At 43.6% G+C, this 17137-nt stretch overlaps 1 protein-coding gene across 1 annotated transcript; it reads right to left on the bottom strand.

Moving 5' to 3' along the window:
- Positions 1-13576: 13576 nt before the first annotated feature.
- Positions 13577-16469, bottom strand: LOC125516450 (uncharacterized). Its single transcript, XM_087529651.1, has 2 exons — positions 15320-16469; positions 13577-13960 (listed from the first exon to the last, which is right to left on the bottom strand). Exons 1-2 carry the CDS (start codon positions 16467-16469, stop codon positions 13953-13955), a joined length of 1158 nt encoding a protein of 385 aa, XP_087385777.1. The 3' UTR covers positions 13577-13952.
- Between the last annotated feature and the right edge of the window lie 668 nt (positions 16470-17137).

Genomic DNA, 17137 nt, shown 5'->3' with positions numbered 1-17137 from the left:
TACTACTAAGTTGATAGCAGTAGCGCTGGTTTTTAACCCTCGCTACTACTAAGCGGTCTCTACCGTGCCCCCCGGGACATGCCATAGTAGTAGCGCGGGTTTTTAACCCTCGCTACTACTAAGTTGATAGCAGTAGCGCTGGTTTTTACCCCTCGCTGCTACTAAGCGGTCTCTACCGTGCCCCTGGGCCATGCCATAGTAGTAGCGAGGGTTATAAACCCGCGCTACTACTAAGTTTTTACCCCTCGCTACTACTAAGAGGTCTCAACCGTGCCCATCCGGGACATGCCATAGTAGTAGCGAGGGGTAAAATCCCTCGCTACTACTAAAGGTCCCATTTTGAAACTGTACCCCACCCCTCCCCCACCCCCCTCCCGTGGATCGCCTTTTCGGTTTTGTAAAAAGCAAAAGAAAATGATAACAACTTCAAAAATTAAAATCCTTCGAGATGTAGTTATGTTACTACATCTACTAGTTAGGAAAATTTAAAAACTTAAATTTGGACATGTTTTGCAAAAAGTGTAGGGGAAATGTAAAACGGCTATAACTTTTGCATACGATGTCAGAAAAAATGTATAATATATCAAATGTTCAACACAAAAATCTGCATACGATGGAGACCGCCTACGGCCTGTTTGCAAATTTTTAGAATCCTCAAATTCTAAAAGGAAAAAAAAGTTATGCTCAAATTTCAGTTTTTTTTATTTTGGTCAAATCTGGTCAAACTATGGTCAAACTACTTATTCAAGATGTATTAGTGTTACTAAATAATTATTCAAGAATATTAGTGTTACTAAATAATTATTTCAGTTTTTTGGAATTTTGGTCAAATCTGGTCAAACTGTGGTCAAAATGTGGTCAAACTCCTTATTCAAGAAATATTAGTGTTACTAAATAATTATTGTTTTTTTAGAACAATAGTTTTAAACTCAAACAGCGAAATGTGTGACTTCATGCTCAAGCTAAATTCCCGAGGGTTAATAGATTGACATCTTACTATTGTCAGGAAAACAACAAGTGCAGACTTGGAATCGAGGGAGAATAGAACCCGGAAGTTAAGCGTGCTCAGGCTGGAGTAGTGAGAGGATGGGTGACCGTCCGGGAAGTTAGATGAGTTGGAATGATGAGGGGTGATTAGAGATTAAATTGAGCAGCGATGAGGGTGATTAGAGATTAGAGGTTTAAATAATTCAGAAATTTGAAAATTTGGGCAAAAAATTCGAAAAAAAATTCCGCGGGTTAGTAGTAGCACGGGTGGCACCCGCGCTGCTGCTATACGTTAGCTGTAGCGCCTTATTAGTAGCGCCGGCCCCCGCGCTGCTAATAGGCCCAAAACCCGCGCTGCTGCTAGGCTTTTCCCTAGTAGTGCCTACCTCTGCTGCGATGCCCTGTTGGGCCTACTGGGCTAGCGGGCCTGCATCCTGGCCCAACTAGAATTTGGGTTTCTAGTCATATGCAGGCAGTTGTGGCCCAGTAGGTGGGCTTTTTTCATTTAGTTTTTTCTTTTTTTCTTTTCTGCGTTATTTATTTTGTTTTATTTATTTTCAGTTGTCTTTGCTGTATTTTGAGTTTCTTTATAAATATTTTTGCTTTAGGTACAAAAAATTACAAACTTTTTGTTAGTGCTGGTAGTTTTCACATTTGAATAGTTTAAATTTTGAATTATTTGAATTTTGTGTGAATCACTAGTTTGTGAATAACTTAACTTTGAAAATAGATTTTTCAGTGATTCTTTTTCTTGTGTTTAATATTAGTGTGTTTTATCATTATATTCAATTTGGTAATGCTTAGGTTATTTAAAAAATGAAATGCCTTTGTAACGGATGAGTTTTCATCCGAAACCTGATACTTCGGAAGAGATTGTCCATTTTGTACACGAAGTGCATCCAGTTTTTGCGGTAACCCTCTCTACTTTTTTGCACATGCTATGTGGGTGAAATTATGATACCATGCCAACTTTCAACCTTTTCTTAGTTCATTTGAAATGCTTTTCAATTTCAGGGTCATTTAGCTGAAAAAAATCAGTAAATGCATGAAAGAATTTGTTTGCACATAAAATTTCTTCGCGTTTCAAATGCCAAAACACATAACTACCCTAACTATTACGGAGATTCCCTCCTGGGTGTGAAACACAAAAGAAAGTGATGATAGTGAAGCCGATCACATCCCAGATCTTTGGGTGTGAAACTTTTTCTTCGCGTGTATCCCTTTGCGCCGTAGCCATGGAAAATCTTCATCATTTAACTGGATGCTCGGGTCAATATTCACTATGAATGGAGCAAGTTCATCAAACTTTTCATAATATTATGACATGTCTATCTTGTCATCCACTCCCATGATGTTTCTCTTCCCAGAAAGAACTATGTGGCACTTTGGCTCATCGTATGATGCATTCGCTTCCTTATCTTTTCTTTTTCTCGGCTTGGTAGACATATCCTTCACATAGAAAACTTGTGCCACATCATTAGCTAGGACGAATGGTTCATCTGCATACGCAAGATTGTTGAGATCCACTGTTGTAATTCCATACTGCCGGTCTTCCGTTACCCCGCCTCGTGTCATATTGACCCATTTGCACCGAAACAAAGGGACCTTCAAACCACGTCCATAGTCAAGTTCTCATATCTCCTCTATGTAACCATAATGTGTTTCCTTTCCCGTCTTGCTTGTTGCATCAAAGCGGACACCACTGTTTTGGTTGGTGCTCTTCTTATCTTGGGCGATCGTGTAAAATGTATTACCATTTATCTCGTACCCTTTGAAAGTCATTATATTCGAAGATGGTAACTGGGACAACGAGTACATGTCATCTTCAATAGAGGCGTCATGCATGGTACTGTCTGCAACCAGCCGGTGAAACTCCTGATTTATTCACATGTAATCCAGTCATCAGACCGCTCCGGGTGTTTGAAGCGTAGAAATTCTTGTGTTCGTCCATATACGGAGCCACCAAGGCGGAATTCTGTAGAACTGTGTAGTGTGCTTCAGTTAGAGAATGTTCGTCCATACATATTATTTGATCCCCTCCTAGCGTGCCTTTTCCATTCAGTCTGCCCTTATGCCGCGATTCAGGAACACCAATCGGCTTAAGGTCAGGAATAAAGTCAATACAAAACTCAATGACCTCCTCATTTTCATGGCCCTTGGAGGTGCTTCCTTCTGGCCTAGCACGGTTATGAACATATTTCTTTAAGACTCCTATGAACCTCTCAAAGGGGAACATATTGTGTAGAAATACAGGACCCAAAACGTTAATCTCTTCACATAGGTGAACTAGGACGTGCGTCATGATGTTGAAGAAGGATGGTGGGAACACCAACTCGGAACTGACAAGACATTGCACCAAATCATTCTCTAACCTTGGTATGATTTCTGGATCAATTACCTTCTGAGAGATTGCGTTGGGGAATGCACATAGCTTCACAATGGCTAATCGAACGTTTTCCGATAGAAGCCCCCTCAATGCAACCGGAATCAGTTGCGTCATAATCACGTGGTAGTCATGAGACTTTAGGTTCTGGAACTTTTTCTCTGCCATGTTTATATTCCCTTTATATTCGACAAGAAGCCAACCGGTACCTTAATACTAAGCAGGCATTCAAAAAAGATTTCCTTCTCTTCTTTGGTAAGAGCGTAGCTGGCATGACCCTGATGTATGTCGTCTTTTCCGTGCATACGTTGCTGGTCCTCCCGTGCCTCAGGTGTATCTTTTGTGTTCCCATACACACCCAAGAAGCCAAGCAGGGTCACGCAAAGATTCTTCGTCACGTGCATCACGTCGATTGCGGAGTGGGCCTCTAGGTCTTTCCAATAGGGCAAGTCCCAAAATATAGATTTCTTCTTCCACATGGGTGCGCGTCCGTCAGCGTCATTCAGAAACAGGTTGTCCGCCAGGACCCTTTCCAAAGACTACCTTCAAATCCTTGACCATATCATGTACATCAGCACCAGTACGGTGGCGAGGCTTCGTCCGGTGATCCGCCTCACCTTTGAAATGCTTGCCTTTCTTTCTTACGGCATGCCTGCTCGGAAGAAATCGGCGATGTCCCAGGTACATATTCTTCTTACAATTAGCCAAATATATACTGTCGGTATCGTCCAAACAATGCGTGCATGCGCGGTATCCCTTGTTTGTCTGTCCTGAAAGGTTACTGAGAGCAGGCCAATCATTGATGGTCACGAACAGTAACGCCGTTAGATCAAATTCTTCCCCCATGTGCTCATCCCACACACGTACACATGTTCCATTCCACAGCTGTAAGAGTTCTTCAACTAATGGCCTTAGGTACACATCAATATCGTTGCCGGGTTTCTTAGGGCCTTGGATGAGCACTGGCATCATAATGAACTTCCTCTTCATGCACAACCAAGGAGGAAGGTTATACAAACATAGAGTCACATGCCAGGTGCTATGGTTGCTGCTATGCTCCCCAAAAGGATTAATGCCATCTGCGCTTAGACCAAACCGTACGTTCCTTGTGTCATCTGCAAACTCCTTCCCGTACTTTCTCTCGATTTTTCTCCACTGCGACCCATCAGCAGGTACTCTCAACTTTCCGTCTTTCTTACGGTCTTCTCTGTGACATCGCATCGCCTTGGCATGCTCTTTGTTTTGAAAAAAACATTTCAACCATGGTATTATATGAGCATACCACATCACCTTGGCAGGAATCTTCTTCCTGGGGCGCTTGCCCTCGACATCACCAGGGTTATCGCGGCTGATCTTATAGCGCAATGCATCGCATACCGGACAAGCGTTCAAATCCTCGTACTCACCGTGGTAGAGCATGCAATCATTAGGGCATGCATGTATCTTCTGCACCTCTAACCCTAGAGGGCAGACAACCTTCTTTTCTTCGTACGTACTCTCGGGCAATTCGTTGTCCTTTGGAAGCATATTCTTTATCATTACCAGCAAATTTCCAAATCCCTTGTCAGATACACCATTCTCTGCCTTCCATTGCAGCAATTCCAGTGTGGTGCCCAGCTTTTTCTTGTCACCTACGCAATTCGGGTACAACAATTTTTTGTGATCCTCTAACATGCGCTACAACTTCTTCTTCTCCAAATCACTTGCGCAATTTCTCTTTGCATCGGCAATGGCCCGACCTAGATCATCAACGGGCTCATCTGATGCCTCTTCTTCAGCTTCTTCCCGCATTGCCGGCTCAGCTTCTTACCGCATTACCGGCTCAGCTTCTTCCCTCATTGTTGTATCATCGTATTCAGGGAACCCATGGCCAGGATAGCTGTCGTCGTCCTCTTCTTCTTCATTGTCTTCCATCATAACCCCTCTTTCTCTGTGCTGGGTCCCAACATTATAGTGGGGCATGAAACCGGACTCAAACAGGTGGACGTGAATGGTTCTTGACGTAGAGTAATTGTGACCATTCTTACAGCCAGCACATGGGCAAGGCATAAAACCATCCGCCCGCTTGTTTGCCTCAGCCGCAAGCAGAAAAGTATGCACGCCATTAATGAACTTGGAAGACCATCGGTCATCGTACATCCATTGCCGGCTCATCTTCAGTACACAGCACCGAAAACACCAAATTAATACAATACATAAAGTTCATACAAAAAGTTCATACAACGCTTAAATGCAACAAACAAATAACTCTCTAGCTAAAGAATTTAAATGCAATAAAAAATGCGATCAAGATCGCAACTAAGGTAACAATTGATCCAACAGCATAATGATACCAAGCTTCACTATGAATGGCATATTTTCTAATCTTTCTAATCTTCAAGCGCATTTTCTCCATCTTAATCTTGTGATCATCGACGACATCGGCAACATGCAACTTCAATTCCATCTTCTCCCCCTCAATTATTTTCAATTTTTCTTTCAAATCTTCGTTTTCTCTTTCAACTAAATTTAACCTCTCGACAATAGTGTCGGCTGGAATTTCCTGTTCAACTACCTCCTACGTACAAATATCTATGTCAGCTTGATGGGCATAATTTGTTATAAACACGAAATGCAACAAATAGTTTTAAAAGAGAATATACCACATCCGAATCATAACAAGGACGAGGTCCGACGGGGACGGATATCAAAACCATGGCACCATGTATAACAAACAACGTACGGGTAAGATAATTATACGAGTAACTATATATCCAAATCACACAAACATCAATTTTTTATATAAAATTTCATGAACAAGAGGCTCACCACAAGGTGGTGCCGGCGACGGGACGGTGCGGGCGATCGACGGTGGTTACAACGAAGATTTAGAAGGCACTAAGTAAACCACACCTACATATGCAAACTAAGTGTTATTTTGACCTCAATTTGCATATAAATCAAATACTACCACATATAATTCCTCCCAAATTACTAAAACCCACAATTAATCACTATATAAACCAATGCAAGAGCTAATCTAGCAATGAGAGATGAAAGGACAAAGATGCTAACCTTTGTGATCATTTGAATGGATGGGGGCCTGCAAATCTTGACAAATTTGGGGCAAATTTTGTGATGAACTCGAGAGGAAGAAGGGAAGAACAGAGGAGAGGGAGAGGGGAAAGGGGGAAGAACAGAGTGCTGGTGCACGAAGGGTTATAGGCACGAACCGGTACTAAAGGTGTGGGAGGGGCCCCACTCTGACAACATCCTGCCACCACTCTCATTAGTACCGGTTCGTGGCATGAACCGGTACTAAAGATCTCCTCCCACCTAGCCGTTGGAACCGGCACTAATGGACACATTAGTGCCGGTTCTGTTACAAACCGGGACTAATGTGTCTCACATTTGACCCTTTTTCTACTAGTGTATTGAGAGCCAAATATTTTGCTAATGGAGACTTATTGAATGCAAAGCTTAAGAAGGGATCTTCTTTTACATGGCAAAGTATTATGTCGGGAGTTAGTACTTGGAAGAATGGGTACATTTGGGAGCGACTAGTATAGAAAATGGCCCTCCGGTACAAGAATAGAAAAACTGAAGCTGGGCCATTGGATTGAGGATGGATGACACATATTCTGCTGGAGGATGTGTACAGACAAATGCATGATTCTATGCAAAAAGGACCTCCGTCTATGTTGAATTTGCTTCCTACATTATGTGCCATCAAACGAGAGCCACACCCGTATTTCATCTCCCAACTGCTTCCCAACGGAAGCGGCGCTCCAGCTCTGGCGTCACAGCTGCGTGATCTCGGCGGTGACCTGGGTGGCGACTGCGACGACCCGTCGTTGGACTGATAAGGCCCCGCTCCTCCTCCTCTTCTTCAACACCCCCCCAGTCATACTCTTAATTTCTAGGGCTCTTGGTCTTGGTCTTGATAATTTCTAGGGTTCTTTGCTTTATAATATAAAGCGGGGGGAAACCCTTTTTCTCATAATTTCTAGGGTTCATGGTCCGGTGGGAAGATTGAATTATTGGTCTTAATTGTGAATGCAAATGAGCTCACATGGCGGTGAGATCCCTATTCTAGGATCTGATCTCTCCTTTCTGAAATCAACAAAGGTATGACGACAAGGGGGGAACTAGCTGTCAGATCCCTGTCTTAGTAGTTGTAAACAATTGTGTGGATTAATTTATCAAAAGTTTTTACTCTGAGCCTGAACTACAGGGTTGCAATGTTTTGGCATCAACACTTGTAAAAATATTAGCAGGGGAATAGCATCAAATTAAGCATATATTTTGAGATGGTCTTCACATACATGCCATATTGCTGTAAATTAGTTAGGTCTGTTGGTCTGTAAATTAGTTAGGTCTGTTGGTGGATGACAGGGAAAATGGCTGAGTTTGGTACTTTGATATGACGGAGTGACCACAACTTACATTTGGCATTTTGGCTGACTAATGACGAAATGGTAGTGACCCGAACGATTTCTGTGCAAATTAGTGATAGAAGAGATGAAACTTATAGGTCCAAAAACAATTAAACATACAGCATCGATGTTCTGAACAGAAATATGTGTACTTAGTCTCAAGATGTATATTCTGGACAAAATTATTGTGTGTTGAACGCCTTTCTTATTTGGTCACTCCATTTTTGTTCTACAAACAAAATTAAGCTGAATGTATGTCATAATAGCATTGTCCTGAGATGGGATAAGTAGAGCTTGGGGTTATGGGTTTCCTGATAGGGAAAGTAGTGGCTGCACCCATTTTCGGTGCACCCACCGTGCACCCACGCAAGAAAACATATCAAAACATTTAGAAAAAAATCTGAAAGTGGGTGCAGCCACTACTTTCCCTATCAGAGAGTGGTTCTTCTACACCCACTCTCGGTGCACCCACGGTGCACCCACGCAAGAAAACATATCAAAACATTTCGAAAAAATCTGAAACTTCGTGGGAATGATCATCAACAATTGTTATGGGGGCTTGCAAAATTTGGTGGTCAAATAACATTCAAGGAGCTCTCTACAAAAAAGACAAAATCACTGAAAATTAGTGAAAATGTACGTGCACTGTTTGAGCAGATTTGCAATTTTGTCTTTTTTGTAGAGCGCTTCTCGAATGTTATTTGACCACCAAACTTTGCAAGCCCTCATGATATTTGTTGATAATCATAATGCTGCATGTGTACTAGTTAATCAATTATCAGTCACTCCATTTTGTTAACAAATCTCATTCATAGAGTCTATTTTGTGTTCTCTTTTGGTCACGGCGAATGTGAGTCTGCATATTGTACATTAAGAATAAATAGAATGTAGCAAGAAGTCAATCCAGTCCTTTAATTTTCTCTCAAAAGAACAGTAAAAATCATTTGCCAATATGCGGTCTTCTGTTGTTTCTTATGCATTATGTGCTTTGTAGATACTAGCTGCCCTATAGGCATCAAATATACTGGTTGTACTACAGTCAGAACTAAAATGTTTGGGAGAAATGTCAAGTTGTATATTTTGTAAACCTAAACTTTTGGTCTTTCTTTTCTGTTCTGAAACCTAAATAACAGGGTGATTTGGCATTGTTGCCTCTTGCATGCACATGGTCGTGTTTCCTAATTCTCCTATTTCCTGGCCAGAGGGTTTCAGAATAATTGATCCATCCATGACGTACGCAACATTGGCGAGATGAGAGAGCCGTTTGTTCAGCACAGAAGCTTGACCAAGGTGAATAATATAAGTTGTACAACAACGATGGCTGCAGTTTTTTTCTTCTGAAATTTGACTAATAAGAAGTTCATGCCGTGGCGTTTTATTTGGATATTATTTTTCTGAATGACGAACAACTGTATTTGATAGTTCTGAATTTGGAATTTTTTAGTTGATTGTGCTTCAGTACATAGATTGAGTACATATATATATCATATGTGAGATTATATACGTGGAGATTAAATCCTTCTCTAGCAAGGATTAACTGAATGGTTCAAAGCTGACAAGGATTTGCTCCCATAGATGAACTAATCCCTGCAGCCTGCAGGTTGTGGGTGATCACCCAAACCCAGCAGGGTGTTGGAATAATTCAAACATAGATGAGTTAGTGGATGTACTGTGTGCGTTGGATGCATGGCAAAGTTGTGTCCGGTTAGGATTAGCATTATTGTGATCAGCGTGGCCGTGTAATTAGATTAGGAAAGTTATCTAGTTGAGTCCGGCTAAGAGTTGTATTTGGCTGTTTACGTGTGTTGCTGTGAACGTCCGTGTCAGTTTTAGGTTGAGTCGGTTTGGAGTTTCCTTATGTGCTAGCTTCTAGGTGATGTGCACGGTTTGTGCTTGAGTCGGACTAGCACCAGTTGGAGGTTGGGGTCGTGTATATATACACACCCTGGTGCGTGAGTTTATTGTAACCAAGAGAAAAAGGAGAAAAGCAATAAAGAGAGGAACTAGAGGGTGCGAGACGCACCCCTTGGCTATTCAGTTTTGTGCGCGTGCGTTTGTGCAGTTTGATGTGATCGATCCTGTGGGAGAATTTCCAACACAGGGACCTACAACTGAACAGAGCCGTAGGAAGTGATATCTTTCTTGACCAGATTTTCTTGATTACATGAACAAAGAGGGGGGAATGAAGATTGTCTTTGAATGATTTGAGGGCCATGTGAGGAAGAAATTTTGGATAGGTGTCAGCTCTCTGTTGTATAACTGAATGGTCGCCCAGTGGACAGTACCATGTATGCATTCGACCTCAAGGCGCAGTCCTGGTCTGCTCTCGACTCGGCTGGCTAGGTTCCCCTGCCGCTCATCGGCATGGGCGGCACGGTGTTTGTGTTCGGCGTCCGCGTCAAGGATCACAAGCTCTACGAGCTCTGCTTCGACATGACCACCAACATGACATGTTCTTCTACCAAAAATGACCCTCCCATCTTATGTATCAATTGATATTTATGTATGTCTGTTGTGTTGTGTTCTGGTAGGAGTGTTACAGATGTTTAGTTTTTTTTTCAAATGTCCAGATGTTTAGTTCTGATTGAAGGATCTGGCTTAATTTTGTCATGTACTAAAATATTTGTGATGAGGATTTGTTGTCGTTGATGTTGTGTACTCAAATTTTGTGATAAGTATTGACATACCTCTTTGCCCAACTTTCTTGCATAATTAGTGGTGTCCAATAGTATATTTAAATATGCGTGGCTTTTATGAGATTAGGCATTACTGCTGTGCAGAATTGAAATCCTGAAGGCCGTAACGAATGGAAAGAAATAGATGAGGTGGTTACTGTAAACGTTGTCTGACATATCTAACTTTACCAGGGGGTTTTCCCAAAATGTACGTTTAAGTGGACTGAGATCCCTCCAGGAAATCTGTGCCATCCACCTTCAATCCAATGGCCCAGCTTTGATTTTTCTATTTTTGCACCGAATGGCCATTTTCTATACTAGTCGCTCCCGGTACATTTGGTGAGTTGGATATGGTCAGTCCATTAATATTTGGGACGATGCTTGGATTTCTTATTGTGCTACCAGGAAAGTCATCACTCCAAAGGGGGGTCACTTGTTGTCAAAAGTATCGGACCTTATTGATCTCACATCAAACAATTGGGATGAAGATCTCGTTAATCAAACTTTGTGGCCCATTGATGCTCATCGGATCCTCGCGATCCCTCTCCCACAATATGACATGACGGATTTTATTGGTTGGAATTACACTAAGAATGGGATCTTTTCTGTTTGCTCCGCCTATGTCGTTGAGTGGAATCACCAATATGGAAGGAAACTTAGCCGATCTAACGGATTGGGACGAACAAATTTTAACCCAATTTGGCATAAGATCTGGAACTTATCTTGTCCGGCAAAGGTTAAAAAATTTATTTGGAGGGCGTTGCATGGCACTCTCCCATGCCGTGTTACACTAGCCAATAGACATATGAAAGTTTCGCCAATTTGTCCTTCGTGTTCGTCTGGGCAAGAAGATACAAAACATTTGTTGTTCCAGTGCCAGAAAGCTAAGGAGGTGTGGAGAAGACTTGGTTTGGACGGAGTTATTTCTAGCGCTTGTGAAGTTGATTATGCTGGTGAGGCTATCCTGGAATTCTTATTACAATTGCCAAACCAAGATTTAGCTATTTTGGGAACCCAGAATACGCGTGAGATGATTGCATCACGACGTGGTATTTATGGTGGGAAAGACATAAACTTGTGCACAAGGAGAAAATTCAAGATGCTAAACAAATATCTATGGGGATTCAAGCTCTTGCGGCCAATTATGTTATTGCTTCCTCTCCTAATGCTTCCATGAAGAGGGGGGTTGGAGTCTGCCCCCCGTGGGCTTTGTGAAACTTAATGTCGATGCTTCTTTGATCATGACCTTCTTAAGGGAACGACAGGAGCGGTTCTCAGGGACGACAAAGAAAATTTTATTGCGGGGGCTGCTCGAAAATTGACTGGTGTGCAAACGTTCTTACGGCGGAAGCTCTAGCGCTCAGGTTTGGGCTATCCCTGGCACAAAGGGCGGGGTGTAATCGACTTGTCATCAATTCTAATAACTTAGAGGTCATGGAGACTATGAATAATGGAGAATGGTCGGCGGGAGTGGCGGCGGCAATTTTTGATGATTGTTATTTTATTGCTTGTGATTTTTTTATGTCCAAGTTTAAACATTGTAATAGAGAGGCAAATAAAGTAGCTCATGAACTTGCCGGGTTAGCTAGATTTTTTGATACTGTTGATTGGTTTGAGGAGCCATTAAATGAAATTGTACCCTTCCTCTTAAACGATGTATCCATTATTTCGATTGAATAAAGTTATTATGTTTTCAAAAAAAAAGGAGCCAGCTTCAAGCCCGTGAAATTGCCCAATGTAGCCCATTCAGCGGGAAAGTTGTAGCAGGCTCACAGCCCAATTCGCTGGGAAATTTGTGGATGGGCCATAGGCCTGGTGGTTCTCTCCTGGAATGGACAGAGTTGTTCGATAGTGGGATTGCGTGTTTATTCGAATCAGTACGCTCGCTCACTTCGGGATGGCAATAAGGTGTAAATTTAGGCCAACTCTCGCTTCTTCAAATCCTGGGAGCTGGGAATTGCTCGCTCCTCAACTCCATCTAAAATACACCACCGTGATAGCCAGCTTCTCAACTCTATAACCATGATTTGGAGCGTTTGGCTCAGCTCCAAACCTGGAGTCGTGGAATTGAGGAGCCGGAGGGCTCCCGAACATGCCCTTAAGATAACACCATTATACATGCAAACCTCATATTGTATGCCACGCCCAGCCCTCTTTCTTGTCTTCGCGCAGACGGTCATATACACGAGCTCCTTGACGGATCGCCGTCCGACGCAATCCGCGGGGGTAGCCTTGATGACGTACACGGCATGCAGGGCAGCGGGTGGACGGCGTGTGAGTGCTGAGTGGTCGTCGTAGAGCATGGCACTGCCAGTGTGGTCCACAGCGACGACTCTGTCCCTGCCGAGGAGCGCGAACTCCATACTCCCGGCGTCGTGCGCCGAGTGGGATGGGTAGAAGCTCATGGCAGGATCAGGCAGGCGCTCAGACTCCGGCCGCAGCGGTGGCGACCACGCAGGGGCGGGCATGCCCCTGGGGTTGAAGAGGCGGGACGGATAGACGCGGTGCAGCTTGTACCAGGCTGACGACGCGTGCATGTAGTTGTTGAGGACCATGTACAGGAACTGCCGGCTCATCATCGCCGCCGGCGTCCGCCACACAATCCCAGTTCGTAGATCGAGCTTGCCTTCCTCCACACGTCTTATAAGGTCTTCCCGAGTTCCACGGGATGGGTTCCGCGTTGCGCAGCGGTTGTAACAAGTCGAGGTTATCCAAGGAAAGAGTTCAACCTAACCATCAAACTGTGATCCTCACGATCATACTGATCGGGAACCTAGCCGAGCCGCGCGTACTGATGCTACTTTAATTAACTACTACTAACACCACACTAACCGTATGAATCGTCCAACCATGAAAACGTATAGACAGAACCAAAAGCGCACACGGTCTTGCTATCCGGTATCCACACAAATAGCAAGAGCATAAGTATGTGTGACTCATCCATGGCTTTGCATCACCTCTAAGAAAGCAAAATAGCACTGAAGCTAGCATGGTCAAATTGCCGCCTATTTATACAGATAGCAGATAGCACCAGGCTAAGCCAGTGGCAATTCAACATTCAGTAGTTAGAACTAGCTCAGAAACAAGATAGAAATTTACAACACACAAATGGAGATATCATGGAACATAAGCAGAAACCCAACATTGAAATCTCTCCGCCCGATACAACAATCAAAATGCAAGCACACTAGTGAGAGGTGGAGTTGACAGGTGAGCTTAACACAACATGCTTGAAAAGCATTACGCATTGAAACAATGGGATGTAACTTCAACCTTTGTGCCAGAACGAATGTCTACATAAATTAAACAATATACACAAATTAACAAGTTCAGCAGACAAATCCACAAGTCCACTTCAACCTTCCTACAAGTCCACTTCACGGGTGACCGGTGCTAGGTGCATGCCACATACAGGATCCATGTCCAGCAGACAAATCGGAGGAACATACGGCCCACAACCCATTTCTGCATCTGCACCACTGGAATGCAACTCTAGATACCTGCCAAGCAAGAAATATCATCACTCATCATTCAAACAGACGTGTACTATATATTTATTCAGGAAAATCATTAGGAGCTGTTCTCATAATTTTTATATGAAGTCAAGCATTAAACATTCAGCATGGTTGAAATTGTGTGAAAAGCTCAAAAGTTGGAACATATCAGCATTATTAGTCAAAACCAGAATTTGAAACAGAGAACAGCAACATGTCATTTCTAGTGTAGGGGCACACCTTTTAACTTGTAATACTAGCAGTTTTGGCTATCTCTGGTGTAATTAGTGCCTAACAGAACACTCAACACACGAGGGGCACACATGGAGTAGGAAAAACAGAAACGTCTTGTTTCTTGCTCACCAGGATACTTTTCAGAAATGTACGGGCTACATACTCACTAACAAATCAAATTTGATAAAAATTATGCAGTACAAGCCTCAAGCAAATGATCTTGCATCATCTTATAATCGATACTCCCACTGGTCCAAAATGACTCACTATATTTACTCTTCGTAGCATAACGCAATACTCTCACCACTATTTTAATGATAATATGCTAGAAAATATAAAAATGTTATTAATGATGAAAGAAGATTTTATGATGAATCTAGTGATGTTATTTTGATCATGTGTTCGATATATATGGAGAATACAATGATGTTATTTTGATCATGTGTTCGATATGGAGTATTAAACATCCATGATGGCCAAGATTGAAGAAATTAGACCGCGCATAAAGCATAGCTAACATATAGTTTGGACCAGCCAATGATGGCCAAGATTGAAGTGTCATGCTGAGCAATTTGAAAGTACAATTGAAACAATCAAGAATGGAGAAATAACAACCAACATATATCTAGAATAACCATCCATAACCTACAATAATATTGCTGCAAGCAAAACAATGAACAGCAGCATAAGTTTAATGAAGCCATAGTCATTAAGTATTCGAACAATCGTTACTTCACTGGTTATCACAATGATGCCAAATAAGCAGGCATGTGAAATGGCATGGCAACTAGCTTAGTAAAACTAAAATATCTGCCTGAACATTTGATACTACTTAGCATGACAATATTCGCACATCTCTGAGCGGAAATGATGATATGCATGCACATGGGGACCTAAGTAATTAGTCATCTTGAGAGAGAAAAAAGATGCTGCAGCTATATGTTGACAAGGTCATCAAGAAGTAGAAGAAACAAGTGATGCGACACTACTTACAAATTGTTAGCATTACACGAAAGCGTGTGAATATAATGCCATCAGCTAATCATCAGAAAATAAACTTTTTTTTGTTACACCACAGTGTAAAGGCATGCTAATTTATCTATTTTGAGATGTGTAAAGGCATGCCATTACCTGCAGCAAAGACACTTTCAAATGGATGATAGCAGGAAATCACGGTGAGATCGGGAAGTTTCTTGAGCTGCATTGACTCAAGATGGATCATGAAGGCGCCCATCACCGTCCACAGGAACACCACATTATTGTCCTCAGCAAACCCTACTATGAATGTGTGCGCTCTCTCCTCCGAATTAAGGGGAATTAGCTTGTCCAGATCAATGGTTCTTCCCAGCTCCCATGAAGCAACACCATCACTATTTGTCTTTCTCTTCCATAGTTGGGCACTGAAGTTTGACTTTGACAGGAAGAGGAACCCAAGGCCACCACCCTCTGTCCACAAAACTGTGAATTCATGTTTTCCTTCGGTAAACACATCGACTGGCGCCAATATCACAGCGATGCTCCGCTTCACCAAATCAAACTCGAGAATACCAACCAAATTCCCAACAAGCATCCAGTAAAGGGAATTTTCAACCAGCACAGCCGCCTTGGGCCGATAAACCCTGGTGTAAAGGCTGCTCAAGTCGACCTTGGGCAGAAGTGGTGTCGAGAAGACGTCACCCCAAATGCGGGTCTCCGACGAGTAGACGCAGGCCAGTGCTCGTATGTGGTGTATGTCGTCGTCGTTGTCCACCACTAGCAAGACCACCTGAAAGTGTTGGACGTCTCCGGCAGCGCGAAGCACCGCCCCGTGGATCGCAGCCATGTTCACATGTCCCGTGAACCTTGGGGGAAGGGCGACGCGGTGCTGCTCGGCGGTGACGGGATCCCACACCAGGACCTGTTTCCGCGACGGGTACAAGAAGAGCACGAGGCCGTGGCGGGATCCGAGGGGAACGGCCTGGTCCCCGTCGTCCAACTGCAAGGAGAAGCGCCTGGGAGGGACACGGTCGGGACTCTCCAGCGTAGGCACGAAGTAGAGGCCGCGAGTGCCCATTTCGAAGAAGCCGACGAGGGGAGGGTTGCGGCGGTGGCGGAGGCGGAAGCGGCGCACGAATCGGGGGTCCGAGATGAGGCGGCGCCAGCGTCCGCTGACGAGGGAGGCGCGCGGGAGGGAGGAGGGCTGCGGGGGGAGGCGGAGGAGTACCTCGGTGAGGAGATCTTCGTCTTCCAGTGGTGGTGTCGCCGCCGGCGAGGTGTAGCCGCCGCCGAGGGTCGCCGCCATCTCGTCCTAACGCGGTGCGGGTGTGAAGAAAGTCACGATGTGAAGCGAAGTGGACCGGCCCAATGTTAAAGAGATTGAAATTAAAAAAAATGTTAAAGAGATTTAAGCCCACGAGCCCTCTAAAAATATATTTAAACCCACGATAATTTGGAGCAATTTGACATGAACCCATTGGCTCCATGAACAGAGTACGAAAGCGGTTCACTTCAAGAGCAGTTTGACAGGCATGCATCTCTCTCAAAAAGACCCTAAAGTGTGCAACAGTGAATATGCATCATCAGGGATCCTATGCTTCCTATTGTGCAGGGTCATGGTCATACACAATCGTCACAAGAAACAAAAACCACCGTAGAAAAATAGACATCATAAGTTTACGACATACCGCAAAGTCTCGATGCTTTGAACTTGCAGCGCCTTCTTTTGTTTGTCCCCCTGCGAACAATTAGACCGGCATCAACACTGATACAAACACCATGGGTCCACGAGAAGCAACCTGGCCTATTCCACCATGGCTTCACTAGTAGAAAAAGGGTCATTTGTCCCGGTTCATAAGGCCCATCTGTCCTGGTTGGGGAACCGGGACTAAAGGGTCGTTACTAATGCCCTAGGCCTTTAGTCCCGGTTCTTATACTAACCGGGACAGATGGGCCTCCGCGTGGCCGCTCCGG

The sequence above is a fragment of the Triticum urartu genome, chromosome 6A (genome assembly GCF_056163025.1).
Source record: "Triticum urartu cultivar PI428250 chromosome 6A, HENAU_Tu73, whole genome shotgun sequence".
NCBI classification, from domain to species: domain Eukaryota; kingdom Viridiplantae; phylum Streptophyta; class Magnoliopsida; order Poales; family Poaceae; genus Triticum; species Triticum urartu.
The sequence above is the reverse complement of the archived record's forward strand: the minus strand, read 5'-3'. Positions and strand labels throughout refer to the sequence as shown.